This window comes from Schistocerca cancellata, chromosome 8 (assembly GCF_023864275.1).
Source record: "Schistocerca cancellata isolate TAMUIC-IGC-003103 chromosome 8, iqSchCanc2.1, whole genome shotgun sequence".
Classification (NCBI taxonomy): Eukaryota; Metazoa; Arthropoda; class Insecta; order Orthoptera; family Acrididae; genus Schistocerca; species Schistocerca cancellata.
The window spans coordinates 38,773,929-38,793,510 of record NC_064633.1 but is presented as its reverse complement, the minus strand read 5'-3'; the positions used below and the strand labels follow the sequence as shown (position 1 = coordinate 38,793,510).

At 42.2% G+C, this 19,582-nt stretch overlaps 1 protein-coding gene across 1 annotated transcript in view; it reads left to right on the top strand.

The window, feature by feature from the left end:
- Positions 1-19,582, top strand: part of LOC126094634 (multidrug resistance protein homolog 49-like) — a 437,775-nt gene that overhangs the window by 111,979 nt on the left and 306,214 nt on the right. Inside the window, exons 3-4 of the mRNA XM_049909121.1 lie at positions 138-204; positions 5,812-6,005. Coding sequence (XP_049765078.1) covers positions 138-204; positions 5,812-6,005 — 261 coding nt within the window. The remainder of the gene's footprint in view (positions 1-137; positions 205-5,811; positions 6,006-19,582) is intronic.

Below are 19,582 nucleotides of genomic sequence, written 5' to 3'. Positions count from 1 at the left end.
TTTAAAAAAGAGTGAACAAACTTTTCTTAATGACTTTGAAATTTGTAAGAAATAAGTCTGCTGTTGAAATGGTAATCTTAATTATTGTTCTGTGGCTATATACCATGAAACTTTCTGTTTCTTTTCCTTGTTTTTAGAAACTTCCTTCCAAGACTTAGAACAACTGATCCAAATCAGCTAGAATCAGTTGCATATTATCAGTTGGTGAGTAAGTACAGAACCCTGTTTAACAATCTCTATTCTAAGTTTGCTGGAACTGTACCATATTTTATTTACTAACGTCTTTACAGAATAAAAAAATTGGCAGAATTAAAACTAAACTCCATTTCTGGGACTCTTAATCTACCCTAGCACTCTAAAAATAATATTAATTGTAAAGATATGCCACATATGACAAAAATTGTGGGAGGAAAATAGTTCACATTTACTACTACACATTTTTAATGTGTGGTAACTTTTATCCACTAATGTATACTATATGCTTTTGATAAATAACTCATATGTATTGAGAGTTAAATATGGATGTAATTAATAGGATCAGTTCATTAATAGCTACACATGTGTCGTGATGTGTATCATTGGTTTACATCATTCTCCACTGCCAGTAGACTAGTGTGTGTATGTGGGGGGTGGGGGTGGGGGGCAGAGCTTGGAGAGGAACCTATATGCTGACTAATGGTTTTCTTCTTGTACTGTGAGAGATCAAACAAGATGGTATTCATGAAATGTGAACACATTAGTGTTCAGATCTTCCATGTGGGAATTTGTCAAATTAGCACTGTGCATGACAGTTAACCATATACTATATGTACCTTTGATTGTGCAACAATTGAATCCATACAACCAAAGCATTTGTTGCTAAGCATGCACAATATAATGAGAGAAAACTGTTGCACAACATCAACATCGTGCACATGTGTATAAATTGCATGAAAGCACTTGTATTACAGTTGGTCATAATTGGTCATAATATGTGTGGATTGTTTATATGTAATAAGAAATGTTAAGATAGCTTTCTCACACTTCTCATCTACACAATTACAATCAGTGATGCATTGCTACTGTTCGGCTGTGAACTGTGTGTCGATGTGCAAGAGATTGAATAAATGTAAATGTAAGATGGTGGCATTGCTGACTTTTTCAATTAAAGTTCACACCATTGAAGACAAAAAACTTTGAAACATGCACCATTTACTGTAACTTTGAAAGTAACTGAACTATGCTGACAGAGTAGATTATATGATGTCACTGCTCTAGAATTAGTGCTTTCTGATTCACACGAACACCCTTATGTCTGTGGTGTATTGCTCAAAACATTCAGCAACAATTTGTGAGTAATGAGGTGTGCATTGTTTTGATGAAAACACATGTAACCTGCAAGTACTATTGCCGAATGAAGAGGTGCATGACTGTGAAAAGTAGATATCTGAATTGTTTCCTGGTGGCAAATAATGTCAAAAGTACCAGGGCATTCATTTCATCTCTTGTAGACATCCCTCATATGCACTGTCTGCCTGAATGGTCCCTTATTATGAAGCAGAATGCATCACCTCCTTGTGGCTTTTGACACACTCATATGCAGCCATCAGTGTGTACCATCATGTACTATAATCTTTTCCTGCACTGTAAGCATCCAGTGATGATGTTCCAGTGCCTTCACTAGTCTGTGTGCCCTGTGATGAGTAGTGAAATATACATGTGTGGTGGTGGTGGGGGGGGGGGAGGGGATGGGGGGGGGGCGCAGTTGGCAGGTGGGAGAGAGACAGTGGCTTCTATATCTCATAGTAGGAAAGATGTGGTTTTGGATGGTATGGTTGCTTTTGGGGATTTCCAACCAGATCTGAACAGTTGAATGATTTGCTGAGTGTGGCCTCTCCATTCAGTTTTGCTGTCCATAATAGTCAACTGTGACCTTTATTATCAATATTTTGCTTTCCATGGCAGTTGAACCTGATGTCAGCAGTTTTCCCTGAACCTAGATACTCATGGTACTTCTTCAGCACCGTGGCATGCAAAACAACCTGTGCCTGCACAACCTCAGCGATGGCATGTCCTGTGTGCCAGGCACCAGTGATCTAAGTATAATCAGATCTACTGTTGTGCTTATCCTGTGCTTGACTACCATGTCACTGGTCAGAGCAAGGTCTTATGACACCACAATCACATGTCTCAACAATCTTTTTCATTTTTCTTCATTAGTGGAACATTTCCCTCCAACACAATGGAGTCAAAGACATGGCTAACCTATAGTCCTTTTAAAATTATTGACAGTTAACATCTGTCATTTGCTGCTGTGGTATTGCCACATGAGATGCTGGCTACTGCTCAGTATAGGTAACACACAAATAAGGCAAGTCACTTTACAAGTGCTGTAAATGTGTAATGTAGAGCAATGTTGGAAGTGGATTCTGCAAGGTAGTCGGAAATATGACTGGCTCTGTTGACAGCTGAATTTAAGTGACCAGTGGCTGAACAGTGGCAGATAACACACTTTGTAGCCCTGAATTTAAACTCCTGTTGTAGGCTAACAACCTCATGATGTGTAATGTATCTGAGAAAACAGTGGTCAGCAACTTTTGGCAGAACTAAAATCATGATCACTTTGTTCATGGCATTTAAGGCTAACCTCTACAAACAAACTTGAGACAGAAAAAGTTCAGTTTCAGCGCTAAAAGCAAACTGTAATTTCTTGCTATCATTGGTTACCTGAAACTAACTTCTCACTGGCTGCACAACTTGTTGCGTTAACAATGGATGAGCAGCCCTGGTTGGCACTTGTTTGCAGGTTATAAACGACACAGGCAGATACCCGACGAAAAAAGAATGATAGGTAGAAAAATAAGAGCAAATAAAAAAGTCAATATGATGATGGGAATTGTAGTGGACTGACAAGACAGCCAGTCCACAGTGACGGGTAACCGAAAGGCACGCGTTTACACACGCTGGCTGGCGTTATGTCTGAAACAGGATACGTAATGAATGCTATAAAGAAAAGTACGTAGCTGCTGGAATACTTAACTTTAACCCATCATTTGTATACAGCATTCTTGATGATACAAGTGAGACTCTCTCTAGAAATGGTTAATGGCGCCTTGCTAGGTCGTAGCCATGGACTTAGCTGAAGGCTATTCTAACTATCTCTCGGCAAATGAGAGAGAGGCTTCGTCAGTGTAGTCGCTAGCAAAGTCGTCGTACAACTAGGGCGAGTGCTAGTACGTCTGTCAAGACCTGCCGTGTGGTGGCGCTCGGTCTGCGATCACTGACAGTGGCGACACGCAGGTCTGACATGTACTAATGGACCGCGGCCGATTTAAAGCTACCACCTAGCAAGTGTGGTGTCTGGCGGTGCACCACAGGAATGACTTATCAAAGAATTAGAAATGAAAAAATTTCCTTTAAAACAATGAATTGAATAAAAATGATAATTGAACTCTTTTTGACTAGATTTAAAAGTAAAAAAAATTCACAATATTTGAACCTACAACCTTAAACATGACAAGTTCACAAACTAACCATTGTGCAAAAGTACACTGGAGCAGTGAGACTGTTATGTAAAGTAAATAATTTTATGTCTTGCAGAAGCCTTTTGAAGGCTCTTGGAATTCTTGCACTTACATCCTAAAACATCTACACCTTAGTGGTTTTTATTGTTGAAAATGAAAACCTGTTCCAAATGAAATGTAATGTTACACAATCACAATGGAAGACATGGGACTGATTTTTATGTAAGCTTTACTTCGTTATCCAGGGTTCAGATGCAGGAGTTGGACTAAAAGATCAAAACACTGTGAGAAATGCATTCTTTAACATAAATGCACAGAGTGCAGGGTGTGCTGTTGTATTTGACCATGAACAGCACATGTGCAATGACTTTAATATGTTACAAGTGCCAATTGTGGTTAAAATAAAGATCTGTGTAGTTATGAGTGCATTGCGTCGCAAGTGAGTTCAAACATTAGCAAATTGTTGGTGGTTGTATCATGGATGCTTCCAAAGCAAAGGGAGCCAAAGTGTTTTATGTTTCAAGAGGCACTGTGTCAAAGATTTATTCCACATACATAAAAAGCAGGAATACAGCACCCACTTAGTCACAGTGGGGACGAAAGTGCACGCCGAGTGATCGTGACAGACGGTCATTGAGAAAGATTGTGATGAAAAATAAGAGGACAACAGCTGCAAAAGACACTGCAGAACTGAATTTCATGCCCATAAACCCTGTCAGCACCACACCAACATGAAGGGAGCTCTGTAAAGTGGGCATTGTGGGGTGAGGTGGAATTCCAGAAACACTCATCAGTGATGAAAATGGCCATAAAAGGAAAACATGGTGCTGAAGCCATACAACATGGACTGTAGAGCAATGAAAGAAAAGTCATTCGCCTCTGTGAGCCTTGTTGCTTTCTGTTTCCAACTTCTGGCTGGGTTTGTGTCCCAAGAATCATCTTTGATGATAATTTGGACAGCCACATTGTTATATTTCATTGGCCCCGTGGTTTCTCTGCAATATTACATTACTGCCAAGGATTATGTGACCACTTTGGCTGATCAGGTGTACAATATTTGTACTCCAGTGGTGATGCTGTGTTCCAACCACAGCTTCTATCGTCCATGACTGGTTTTGTGAGAACAAGGATGAAGTGTTGCTTCTCCCTCAGCCACCACAGGTGCAGGATCTTAATAGTACTGAGCCTTTGGGGTCTATTTTGGAGAGAAGGGTGCACGATCAATCTCCACCTTCATCATTATTGCTTGAACTTGCCACTATTTTACAGGAAGAACGGTATAAGATACCCTTGAAAATCATACAGCACCTGTATTTATACCTTCTGAGACAGCTTGAAGAGGTTTGGAATCTAACAGTTGGCCTACACTGTATTAGGCATGTTAATGAGTTGAGTTTTTTGATGTTACCAAATTCTTGTCCAGCCCCTGTATGTATTTTGTCAGAAAGATACTGAACAAGCTCACATCTCACATAAAGCAAGTAGCTAGTTTTCCAAACTCATTCAAAAGAAAATTAAATCATACCTCATTAGCCACTCTTCTAAAAATTATGTGAATATCTAGACTCAAGGATTGAAGAGTTCTATTAGGTACATAGCAAGTAGCAGGGCTTGTCATCAAGTTTTATAACCAGTAATAAGCACTTTACACAAGATACACTATTTAAAAATGTATAAATATTTTCTCTGGAAAATACTGTTGGAAAATACTGTTGTAATCAAGTAAATAACAAGCTTCTAATCGCAGATAAAGAACAAGTATACAATTAAAGTAATGGGGCAGCAGCTTTTCTCAAGGTAACAGCTTCATTTCTAATTTATTCAATTAAGTTTAGATGGCATAAGCATGAACAGCATTAAGCAGCATAGTGATAGTTCATTATTAATACAGTAAACACATTAAGTTTCTGTTGTGTCTTTCCCTCATCTTAATGTAGCTATAGCCTGACATGTTTCACATACTGGAACATTCTCTATTTTGATGGATTCTGCAGAACATGATACGTGAATGAATGAATGAATGAATGAACAGTTAACTGTAATTCATTAATCCATAAGAGTGTGTGTGTGTGTGTGTGTGTGTGTGTGTGTGTGTGTGTGTGTGTGTGTGTGTGTGTGTGTTATTCCTCTTTCAAAATTACAGTAGGTAAATGTGAAGAACACATTTTCTGCCTCATATTCTATTATTCTTCATTTACAATATGAGTATTTGAGATCTAAGTACACAGTAAATCATTTAGGCCTTAGATGTTAAATTCTATTGTTTTGTGATGAATTTGATTATGACGTCTTTTTTCTCTTCTCACAGTTCCAATATGCAACATGCTGGGAGCAACTGTTGATGTTCCTCGGTGTTACACTTGGCGTCATTACTGGACTTTGCATGCCTGCTGTCATTGTGTTGTATGGAGAATTCACAACAATCCTTGTTGATCGCAATGCTGAGAACATTACATCATCACCCACTACAATTCTCCCTCTGGCTGGTGGCGGACGTATTTTGTAAGTTCAGTAATTTGCAAGTGACTGTTGTTTCGATATTTATTAACTTCAGTTGTTAATTTAGCTCTGTAGCTAGGTAACTGAATTGACTAAAAATGAAGTGAAAGTCATACTTTTCCACGTACAGTAATTCATATTATAGAGGTGTCACCCAAATATGTAAGTTGTTAGATATGGTCATTAAATTATAAATGAACTTGTTACCTACCAGCACTGCAAGAAGACACACATTTTACAGTTACTGAGAATGAAATATGTTACTAACAGACAATGTCTGACAGCTGCCACTGAGAACTGTACCTCAGATTTGTTCATTGCCTTATTAATTTTGTGTTTAATAAGTCTCATGATTAATTTGACTGTATTCTAAGAGTTTTTTTAAATTTTTATGAATAATAGAATTCTTTGAATTTTCTTTTGCCTAGAATATGTGTTTTTAATTAGTTCAACCTCAGTTTGTATTGTGGCTAATCATCTGAGTTAAATACACATAGCTATGAAAATAATGGAAAAATATGAATGAGAATCATCATTATGGTCTTGAACAACATGTGGAGAACATGTGAGAGAAGAAATATGCATGGAATTTCTGTTCTAAAAAAACACACATTGTGATGTGTTGGCAGAAGAGCCAACACCGTGTAGCTAGAGGAGGCCGAAATGCACGCGTTTAAGCTCACGCAAACTGGCGTGAGGTCTGGAACAGTTAAAGGAGTTGAGTCTAGTAAATAAAGTACGTAGTTGCTTGAATACTCAACTATAATCCATAATTGGTGTACATCTCTCTTGATGGTACATTAATAACAATCTCAATATAAACTGGTAATGGCGCTTTGCTAGGTCGTAGCAAATGACGTAGCTGAAGGCTATGCTAACTATCGTCTCGGCAAATGAGAGCGTATTTGTCAGTGTAGCTTTGCTAGCAAAGTCGGCTGTACAACTGGGGCGAGTGCTGGAACGTCTCTCTAGACCTGCCATGTGGTGGCGCTCGGTCTGCAATCACTGACAGTGGCGACACGCGGGTCCGACGTATACTACCGGACCGTGGCCGATTTAAAGGCTACCACCTAGCAAGTGTGGTGTCTGGCAGTGACACCACATTCCTCCCCCGCAAATCGGCAAACGGTTGTGTTATAAGGCTTCCGCCCGCCGTAGGGAGGACCCCATGTTGACGTATGCGACGAGGTGGGGAGCCTAACAACAGGCGAGGCTGTGCCACCCGCACCCTGCCACTCAGTCCAAGGGGAGCTAGAAAACGCCTGAAAACCTAGTCCAGGGTGCACGCCAACATGCGGTGTATGTGCCCGTAGATATGCAGGAGGGGCCGAAGGGTCGACCTCCATCGAGTCGGAGCACCCGACTGGCGAAGACGACAGATGGTCCGCAGCGGGCAAAAGTTCCATGGCGGAGGACAACTGGTCACGGGAAGCGATCAGCGGCGCGTGACCCAGGGAGGCGCCCGGCGGTGGCAGCGATGCGTCCACTGCGGGCGTCGCCGGCGGGAGAACAGGCAGCGGCGGCGCGTCGCCATGGGGCAAAATGGAAGGCAGCATCGGTAACACCTGGGGATGAGGCGAGCCAGTAGATGGGTCCCCAGGGCGCTGACCGGGCGGCACCGTCGCTGAAAGCAGACAGGGAGCGGCAGAACCCGTGCGACAACAGAGGCGCAGCTGATTGAGATGCCGACGCACCTCACCAGAGGCTCCCAAAACCAGATACATCGCACGGCCGAGGCAGCGAAGAATGCGCCCCGTGAGCCAACGCCGTGAACCTCGATAGTTGCTAAAGTATACAACGTCGCCTGGGGCAAAAGCAGGTGTCTGACGCTGCACAGGAACCTGATGCGGCGGATGTAGCAAAGACATCAAGGTGCAATGAGGGCGACCGTGAAGCAACTCAGCCGGCGAGCGACCATCGCGGGGCTGAGAGCGAGACGAGGACAATAAGAGCAACAACGCGTCCTCCCGAGAATGTGACTCTTTCAGCTTCAACATCTGTGACTTGAAAGTCCTGACCAAACGTTCAGCGGCACCGTTGGACTATGGCGAAAACGGCGCGGACGTCAGATGTTGAATACCATTGGCCTTGCAGAATGACTGAAATTCTGCGGACATGAATTGTGGGCCATTGTAGGACACAATAGTCTGTGGAAGACCTTCAATGCAAAAGATAGCAGATAACGCTTGGATGGTGGCAGATGACATCGTGGAAGAAATCCGGACAACAAAAGGAAAATTACTGAATGAATCTATGTCAACCAACCATTCCAGAATGGACCAGCAAAATCGATGTGTAAGCATTGCCAAAGGGTAGTGGCTTTTGGCCATGCAAAGAATTTCCGCGGTGGTGCGGATTGTTGGTCGGCACATGCCATGCAAGAAGGGCACATATTCGTAATCGCAGCATCGATTCCGAACCAAGTACAGTGCTGATGAGCAAGTTGTTTCATTCTCACTATACCCCAATGTTCTTGGTGAAGAAGCCATAAGACAGAGGACTGTAACAAACGTGGGACCACAACCCTGGACTGATCATTATCAGAACGCAACAGTAAAACACCACGTCGTACAAAAGGTCTCTCCTTGTGAGCAAAAAATCGGCGAACCAACGGATCCTCGATCCGTGACTTGGACAAGGGCCATTGCATAGCAACAAAACGCAGAACGGTAGCAAGGACAGGGTCAGCAGCTGTGGCTGTAGCTACACGACGAAAATCAATCGGAAACGATTTGACCACGTCATCGGTTTCCGAATCAATGAACATGCAAGCAAGTTCGGAGGAATGAAATGCTCTATCCTCAGCAACAGGCAAACGGGACAATGCATCGGCGTTTCCGTGCTTAGCAGTGGACCGATACAAGATATCGTAGCGGTACTGCGAGACGAAAATAGACCAGCGAATAAATTTCTGCGCTGTACGTGGAGGTACAGGCTTGGTCGGATGAAAAAGCGATGTCAAAGGTTTGTGGTCCGTGATGATGGTAAAGTGATGACCATACAAGAAATGATGAAACTTAGTAACACCAAATACGAGAGCCAATGCTTCTTTCTCGATCTGTGAATAATTTCTTTGCGCAGCCGAGAGCAATTTGGACGCAAAGGCAATAGGGTGATCGTGCGAACCATCTTTGTGCGCAAGCACAGCACCGATCCCAAAATCCGATGCATCCACCATCAACAAAAGGGGTTTCTGGGGATCGAATGGCGTAAGGCAAGTATTAGAAAGCAACGCCGATTTCAACTGGCGAAAGGTGCGTTCGCATTCCGTCGTCCAGATGAACAGAACACCTTTATGGCATAAGCGATGAAGTGGAGCTGAAATGGAAGAGGCGTGGCGCACATATCTGTTATAGTAATTGATTTTTCCCAGCACACTCTGTAGCTGCTTCAAATTCTGCGGCGAAGGCAAGTCTTGTATCGCACGGAGGTGCTCTGGACTCGGATGTATGCCTTGGGCATTGATTACATACCCCATCCTCGTCGCCGTGTGACGTGTTGGCAGAAGAGCCAACACCGTGTAGCTAGAGGAGGCCGAAATGCACGCGTTTAAGCTCACGCAAACTGGCGTGAGGTCTGGAACAGTTAAAGGAGTTGAGTCCAGTAAATAAAGTACGTAGTTGCTTGAATACTTAACTTTAATCCATAATTGGTGTACATCGCTCTTGACGGTACATTAATAACAATCTCAATATAAACTGGTAATGGTGCCTTGCTAGGTCGTAACAAATGACGTAGCTGAAGGCTATGCTAACTATCGTCTCGGCAAATGAGAGCGTATTTGTCAGTGTAGCTTCGCTAGCAAAGTCGGCTGTACAACTGGGGCGAGTGCTAAGACGTCTCTCTAGACTTGCCGTGTGGCCGCGCTCGGTCTGCAATCGCTGACAGTGGCAACACGCGGGTCCGACGTATACTACCGGACCGCGGCCGATTTAAAGGCTACCACCTAGCAAGTGCGGTGTCTGGCGGTGACATCACACATTGTACTTCTGACATAAGATCTTTTTGATGTTTGCCATACTTTAACTGATACAGCATAAACATGATTTATGGAACACAGTACTTTATAGAGCCAATGTAAGATACGGTGAAGTACAGGTTGCACATAGTACTGAACACACTGAATGGGCAGCAGTAGTACATTTTACAGAATAGGCTGAGAACTAGTTTGTGGTTGCTTAATTAATATTGTTTGTTTGGTGCCTCACCAGAGCACACCAGGGGGCCGACCGAGGTGGCCTTTCCAAGCAGGCCAGTGAACTGTACAGATGCACGATCTCTCAAATTGCACGCATCATGAGTGAAGGTACCTCCCTTCTAGGAGGTCAGAAAACCACATACATACATAAAATGCTAGGCGCAGAAAAATATATGGTACAGAAAAAATGCATGGCACATGAAAATGCATAGTACAAAAAAAAAAAAAAACACAGTTTCTGAAAAAGGACTGGTACCATGAAAAAAAGCACTGATCTTACAAAGTACTGAGATTACTAGTCACAGAATACACCAATGACAGTACTGACCTCCACTTCATGGCCTGACAATGGCAGCTGCTGCAGCGTCTGGCAGGCAGGTATTGGCAAGTGGGGGCAGAAGCGACGATGGGTGATTTGGCACACTGTCCTCCCTCTCGTGAGAGGCTGTACGACAGGACTGGGGACGTCATCTCTGCAGATACGTCCTCATCTTTGTCAGTAATTGGACCCAGAGGCATCAGCTGGAGCTTCAGAGACGCTGCCGCACGAGACCCTGCAGTGAAGGCAGCAGCAGCTGCAGTGTCGAGTACAGCAGGGGCCTGCACCGGCGATGGCAGTTGAGGAGTGGGGACGGAGGCACGGACCCGAGACAGCGATCCGCCAGGCAGCGACACCCGCTCGGTGCAAACACGGACCGCCTATGACGCAGATACAGGCATTCGTGATGGCAGAGGCAGGGCAGGGGATGCAGTGGGCCCTCTGGAACAGATCCTGCTGCAGCTGGTTGAAGTGGCGGGATGTCTGCCTGCCAGGAGCACAGATGGCACCCAGGCACCTGATCTAGCAATGCTTAATGACAGCAGGAACCCATTTTGGCTTGTGGCTGAAACCTCGTGCCCAGACAGGCGCAACTGGCTGGAACTGTCAAGGAGCTGGTGATGCTGGCAGACGTCACATTGGATGCACCAGGTGAAGGACGGTCTGTAGTTGGCATGTAGCCACTTCACCAGGCTCTAGTCCACCCCCCTCCAGGAGTGAAATGGTTTGAACTCAAAATACAGTCAAAACTAGCTTCAGGGGACCTACCGGATACATACTTTGGCATCTGAGTTTTAAACGTCCGAACCACGTGTTTGGCCTCAACATTAGGCTGAGAATGAAAAGGGGGAGTTGTGAGATGGCAAACTCTACTAGTCTGCTAAAAGATGCAAATTCTCGAAAAACAAACTGGGGCAATTATCGGCAAATGTGGTATTCTGAAGTCCCTCAATTGTAAAAATTGTAGACAGGGCTTAAATAGTGCCTGCTGCATACATACCACGTGGGAAAACTGGGAATAGGTGTTTACTACAATGAGCCAATACTGATTTAGGAAGGGCCCAGCAAAATTGACATGCAGTTGCTCCCACAGCTGCTGCAGCATCGGCCAGGGGCAAAAAGATGCACACAGGACCGCCTGTTGCCGAACACAGTGATTGCAAGTGGAGATAAGCCGTATAATGTCCCCAGCTATGTCCAGCTAATACGCTTGCTGATGGGCCAAAGCTTCGGTGTGAGAGGTCCCCCAATGATCGACATGCAGAAGCTGTAGTACATTATGGTGTAAGGAAGGAGGAATCATAACCTAGGGAACCACATGAAACACAGAAAGGCGGTACTGGAGGGAGATGTAATTCTGTGAGGGATACAAGGCACGGCCCGGAAGTTTTTCTGGCCACACATGCTGCACAAAAGAGAAGACCCAACAATGTATAGGCTTCATGGCAATGGTCGGTGCTACTGTGGCACTAGTGACTGGGAAACCATCGACCGCATTCTGGTTCTCAGTATCTAAATAAAATCAAAGCAACTAGTCCAGTCGAATTCCAGGTCTGGTCCAATTGGATCGTGACATAAGGAATTGGCGTTGGTGTTGGCTTGTTGCGCCGTCAGCTGCTAATGGATCTGATAATGATAACTGGAGAGGAAAAGAGCCCACCACTGCCAACGATATGCTGCCTTATTTGGTACAGAAGCTGAAGGGTTAAAAAGAGCAACCAATGGCTTGTGATCCATGATTAAATGGATCTAAGAACCATACAAGAAGAGTGAAATTTCTTGAGGGCGAAAACTATTGCTAAAGCCTCATTTTCAATCTGAGAATATCGCTGTTGAGTGGGAGTTAGTCATAGAAGGATAAGCAAGGATTGTTGAGACCCATCTGCATATTTGTGCACCAACTTCGCACCAATACCGTGCTCAGAGGCATCTGTAGGTAGCACGAGATGCTGACCTGGCGGAAAAGTGGCCAGACATGGGGCATATTGAAGCTTGGTTTTAGACAAAGTGAACACTCGGTCACAACCTGGGGCCACAAAAAAGGCAAATTTTTATGCAAAATTACGTCGGGCTGAGCAACAGTGGATGTGTTCGGTAAAAATTTATGGTTTTACACATTTATTACCTAAAAACACCTACAGTTCTTTAATGGAAGTCGACTGCAGCAAAGCCACAATTGCGTCAGTGTGGTGACACCACAATGGCTTGACCCCTGTGTGAGAAACCTGAAACCCTAGGTGTTCAATTCATGGATGAAAATATTGAGATTTGGCAAGATTGCACTTGAGACCTGCAGACAGCAAAACAGAAAACAACGATCGGAGATTGCCAAGGTGGTCTTTGGTGAAAGAACCTGAAGCAAGGATATCATTGATGTAATTTTGCTTTAACAATATCACATGTTTTGAGTGGGGTCCGCCTTTAGCAAAACACAATTTTGTTTTTTGTACCAGACGTGTCTCACTGCAGTTGCAGCATCATCAGTGGTTTTTTTTATTATTATGGCTGTTAAACATAAGGAATGTTATTTTACTGTTTAAATACACATAAATATTAGTTTCTAAATTGTAATTACAGGTTTTTGAAGGACACATAAAATTGTTTATTTGTACCTTCTTAACACATGGTGTGGTTTTCCTGCTGCATTACATTTTCACAGTGGCTATTTTCCTTTACAGTTTGTCACCTGCAACTATATACAACTTAATGTAGGCAAAATATTTACGCAAAAATTATGATTTCTGAACTGTTATGGCTATGCCTGAGATTAATAATTCATGTGAAAGGGTGTGTGTGTGTGTGTGTGTGTGTGTGTGTGTGTGTGTGTGTGTGTGTGTGTATCTATTTACATTGTGTTTCACTTGTTGTTGTTGTGGTCTTCAGTCCTGAGACTGGTTTGATGCAGCTCTCCATGCTAATCTATCCTGTGCAAGCTCCTTCATCTCCCAGTACCTACTGCAACCTACACCCTTCTGAATCTGCTTAGTGTATTCATCTCTTGGTCTCCCTCTACGATTTTTACCCTCCACGCTGCCCTCCAATGCTAAATTTGTGATCCCTTGATGCCTCAGGATATGTCCTACCAACCGATCCCTTCTTCTAGTCAAGTTGTGCCACAAACTTCTCTTCTCCCCAGTCCTATTCAATACCTCCTTATTAGTTACTTGATCTACCCACCCAATCTTCAACATTTTTCTGTAGCACCACATTTCGAAAGCTTCTATTCTCTTCTTGTCCAAACTATTTATTGTCCATGTTTCACTTCCATATATGGCTACACTACATACAAATACTTTCAGAAATGATTTCCTGACACTTAAATCTATACTCGATGGTAACAAATTTCTCTTCTTCAGAAACGCTTTCCTTGCCATTGCCAGTCTACATTTTATATCCTCTCTACTTCGACCATCATCAGTTCTTTTGCTCCCCAAATAGCAAAATTCCTTTACTACTTTAAGTGTCTCATTTCCTAATCTAATTCCTTCAGCATCTCCCGACTTAATTCGACTACATTCCATTATCCTCGTTTTACTTTTGTTGATGTTCATCTTATTCCCTCCTTTCAAGACACTGTCCATTCCGTTCAACTGCTCTTCCAAGTCCTTTGCTGTCTCTGACAGAATTAGAATGTCATCGGCGAACCTCAAAGTTTTTATTTCTTCTCCCTGGATTTTAATACCTACTCCAAATTTTTCTTTTGTTTCCTTTACTGCTTGCTCAATATACAGATTGAATAACATAATTTACGGTTTATTTTTTCGTCATCTTCATTCTCAAGTTCTATGTGTTGAGCTGTTACTGGCACTGTCACTGTTTACCAGCTGTAATAACAAGATGGCACCGTGGACAGTGGAACAGTAGAAGGTATGAAACCCACCTGCCCCCCCTCCCCTGTACACACACACACACACACACACACACACACACACACACACACACACACACACACACACACACACACACCTTTCACATGAATTATTAATCTCAGGCATAGTTTAGAAATCGTAATTTTTGTGTAAATGTTTTGCCTACATTAAGTTGTATATAGTTGCAGGTGACAAACTGTAAAGATAAATAGTCACTGTAAAAATGTAATGCAACAGAAAAACCACACCATGTGATAAGAAGGTATGAGTACACAATTTTATCTGCTCTTCAAAAACCTGTAATTACGATTTAGAAACTAATATTTTTTGTGTATTTAAACAGTAAAGAACATTCCTTATGTTTAACAGCCATAATAATAATAATAAAAAAAAGCCCACTGATGATGTTGCAACTGCAGTGAAACATGTCTGGGACAAAAAACAAAATTGTGTTTTGCTAAAGGCGGACCCCACTCAAAACATGTGATATTGGTATAGGCTGAAAGGTATGTTGACAATGACCTCATTGGAGGGGAGCTGGAGGTACGCTTCCAACAAATCAGTCTTGGAAAAATAGTGGTCACCTGATAATTTTGTCAGCAACCCATCAGGGTGGTCCAAAGGGTATGTATCTATCATGGACTGTGCATTAATGTGACAACGAAGTTGCTGCAGAGGCAAAGCTCACCTGTCTGCTTCTTAATGATGACCAGTGGTGTAGCCCATTTGGTGGAAGGAATAGGCCGAATAACATCGAGCAACATCAGACTGTGTAATACAGCCTTGACAGAGTCGTGCAACGTGACAGGCACCTGCCGCATCTGGAAAAAATGAGAGCAGGCGGGCTCTTTCGTGGTAATATTCACCTGAAAACCAGTAGCACATCCAGCCCAGGGGAATACAGTGATGAAAACTCAGAGCAGAATAACTCCAGTTGCTAATATGGAATCTGATGTGACACTAAATTTACCTCATTGGCAATGAAGCAACTGGAAGCATTAAACGCATCTAAACCAAACAGGTTTGTGGTATGGAAATGACCCACAACAAGAAAGGTGAGAGGGTGAACAACAGATTTGTAAGATACGGGACTGGACAATTGACCTAGGATCGGAATCTACTCTTTATTATAGCTAACAAACTTCTGTGAAACCTGTGTGAGGGGACGAGAGCTCTAGTCCATGTATGTTTGTGCTTATACTGAAGTCACTATGACTCCTGTGTCCACTTGCATTTTTAGTGGTTTATTAAACACACATAAGTCAATAAACAATTTGTTCAGGGAGACAGTAATTGTGGTGGTAGTACTGGTGTCCACCTCGTTTGAAGAGGAGTTATACACTGATGCAATGTGGCCATTGTTTTGACACTTGTTGTGAACAGCCCAATGCATAGGGCACGCAGCACACATGTGTTTGATGAAGCAGTACAGGCAAGATGAAAGGGTGGCACGTGACAGCTGTTGTACCGCAGCTTCTTTCTAGTGGGTGCTGCCTCCTGCGACACTGAGTGGAAGGTTGTACTGCTGCAGTGGCTTTCCCATCATCCTGCAGTTCAACCCAAGTGCAAGCCTTAGCGAAATGATACAGAATATAAGTTCTTTGTGCATGATTTTGGAACAGGATCATTTGTAGTAGTGTGTGTAACAGGGAACAGTGTTGACAGGGACGATGGCTTCAGTATCAAAAGTGTCCTGGTAAAGATAGCTCCAGCAACAAGCCATAGAAACATTTAGTTCGTTTGTACTTTGAGGGGTTATGATCAGCTGCAGCTAAAGAGCTCTGTGAGTTCAGTCAACATGGAGTTAGAATATCTGTTTCTGTCACATGCTAGGTTGAACCTAGGTTTGGTTTCTGTTGATGCCGTTGAAAAGTGGGGTTTCACCAGCCATGACCTACATCACAACGGGCGTAGGAAAATGGAAATTTGCTGAGGTGATAGCAGAAACTTCAAGGGGGAAGGGGGGGGGGGGACACACCGATACTTGTGGGTATGTCCCTTTAGTCAGTGTTATGAAGGCAGCACTTTTTTGAGGGTAAATTGAGATTTCAGGTTATTGTTATTAAAAGAAGTAAATATAACTGATAAATTTGAACTCAAAAACCTTGGCATTTCATATAATCTAGCTGCCCTCACACAATATGCAGTAACAGTTATGAGAACCAGCAATGCTGCTATTGAGACTGCAAAGTCATAGTGTAATTCCCACACTTAATTACCTGTCAGACCAAGATGGTCTACTGCTGACATTGAATATCAGAGTACATGATATACATAAAAATAATTGGAAAATTACAAGTATTGGGTCAGTCCAGGGATGGATGCTGAGCAATAGTTGGATGCTGGGACAGAGAGGAAAATAATGAGAAGCACAAATAATATATTCTTAACTCTGGCTTTCTTCAGTTCAGCAAGTCCAGTTCTATTCAAAGTATTCCTTGACACAGTCAAGTTCATCATAGATAATAACAACAGATAAGTGAGGCTAACTAGTAGGCTTCAAATGTGCCAAGTGAACTCCACTTTCAGACTGGGTTGGCTATGGTGCAGCATCTTCTTATGCCAGCAGAGTGGTGGCACTAGTTGTGCATCAAGCAGAGTTTGCGTCTTCAAACCAGCCACAGTTGGGTGGGGCAGTCACGTGAGTTACTGCCAACCTCTACTGGCATGGTGTTGATAGTGCACAGCCCAACAACAGGGGTAATAAATGAAAAAGGAACTGAATAATTCAAGAAAAAATTGTGAAATACGAACCGGAGAAATATGCACAACACCGCCACTCCTCCCAGATTCACATCATATCAATGTCACTCTAATACGTGAAAGTGTAACTGTTTTCGGGTGTCAGAGCTGGTAGATACAGATTCTACACGAAGCTACCACTGCTTTTGAAATGTGCTGCAATCTCGGAAGTGTATCGGATACATTTAGAACAACATAAGATTTGATTTTTTTTTTCTGTGAAGAAATTTATTCAACTATTAAGGTGTTAAATGAAAAGTGGGATGTATTCTGTAATCGTAGTCATAGGCTATCGTGCAAAACTGAGAAAAGGTTCTACTTGACATGAAGGGATATGGATGATGACAGGGTTAAACAGCATTACAAACTGTACTGGAAAAGTCATCAAAATGTATTGACTTAAGAAAATCCTCCTCCAGCAGCAAGATAATAACTGTTTTGAACATAGTAAAAATTAGACAGAAAATCAAACAATAAAATGAAGAATTTTTTTTTAAGCTGGATAAGGAACTGTTCAAAGAGTCCTGAATTTGCAAATAATTTTAATAACTCCTTTTCTGTTAAGAGCAGGCAAATTATGTTTGAATATTTCCATGACAGACAGTCTACACTTCCTAAGAAAAGTCGGAAAACAAGTTTTTTCATCTACATTCAGAGTCTTCAAAGGAAGTTTACAGCATTAACAACTCTCTTAAAAATAAATGTTCAAGTGATTGTGATGAAATGTTAGTAGAAATTACTGACCTAACTCATTACTGCCATCATTTTCAAAAATGTGTACTCAACAGAAAACAGTTTGGGTTTTTAAAAAAAGGCACTCTCAACTGAACAAGCTAAAACCTTGACAGATGATACACAAGAATCAGTCAAACAGAAATTACTAGTATTGGCAATATTTTGTGACTTGGCTAAGGCTTTTGATTGTGTGAGCCATGATATTCTAATGAAAAAACTAAAATATTATGTAATGGGACTGGGAACAGCAGGCTCATGGTTTTTATCTTATGTGAACAAGAGAAATCAATATGTTTCAGTTCCATTTTAATCACAGAATGGTAGGCACTCGGAATTTGTAGCAGTCAAGCATGGTGTATCATAAGGTTTGATTCTGGATCATCCATTTTTGAAATACATAAACATCTTCCATTTGCACCTTCTGTGATGCAATTTTGTACTTTTCTCAGATGATACAAGTACAGAAATAGAAAGTCAGCTCCCTTACTGGAAAGGCAGCTAATGAAATGTTCCAGAATGTAAACAGGCGGTTCAAGGCAAATAGATTATTGCTGATTTTTGACAAGAGACAGTACATACAGTTCAGTAATTCTTATAGGATTCCATAAGCTGTGAAAATATATTCCTCAAAACAGTGAAATAGAAGAAGCAGAGAATATTAGGTTTTTGAAACTACAGGTAGATCACAGGAAAACCGACTGCATGGAATTAATGAAGTGCATTGGTTTGGCAAAGTTTTCAGTAGGCATTATTACTGCTGTGTGTGATTTAAGTGTTTATTCTGCATATTTCCATTCAGTAATAATGTACAGAATCTTTTTCTGGGGAAATCCAGATTCCAGGGATAGTAGTTTCAGAATACAAAAGGGTGTTATATGGTGATAACTCAAAAATGAATCTGAGATCTAGTGGTAATTTTGAACCTCTTCTTGTATTATGAAACTGTAATTTTCACTGAAACCCATTGAAATAACTGCTGGAAGTCATTCCCTTTAAATTCCTAGAAAAACAAAGCTTACGCCATGGCTAGGTATGAATGTGGTACGAGGGCTATTCACAAAGTACATTACATTTTGGAATTAAAAATAAAGTATTGGAAATTTTTTTTATTATATACAGATGAAAGCCACACTTAAATCCTACTTTTCTACATAGTTGCCATTTAAATTAAGGCACTTATCGTAGCGATGGACGAGCTCGGAAATTCCTTCATCGTAAAATTCGGCCGCCTCCGCCTTCAACCACGTGGTTACTTCTTCTTGAAGCTGTGCGTCATCATCAAAACACTGCATAGCCAATCACTTCTTCATTGCTGGGAATAAGTGGAAGTCGCTCGGTGCCAGGTCGGGACTGTACGGCGGATGAGGAAACAACTCCCACTTAAAAGATTCGAGAACTTCACGAGTGGCATTTGCCGTGTGGGCCCGGGCGTTGTCGTGAATCAGCAAGATCTTTGAGCACAACTTTCCCCTGCACTTGTTTTGTATTGCTCTTCTGAGGTTGTGCAGAGTTTGGCAATACCTTTGAGAGTTTATTGTAGTGCCTCTTTCCAGGAAATCCACAAAAATCACACCTTTTCTGTCCCAAAAGACAGTCGCCATGTGGTTGAAGGCGCAGGCGGCCGAATTTTACGACGAAGGAATTTCCAAGCTCGTCCATCACTACGATAAGTGCCTTAATTTAAATGGCAACTATGTAGAAAAGTAGGATTTAAGTG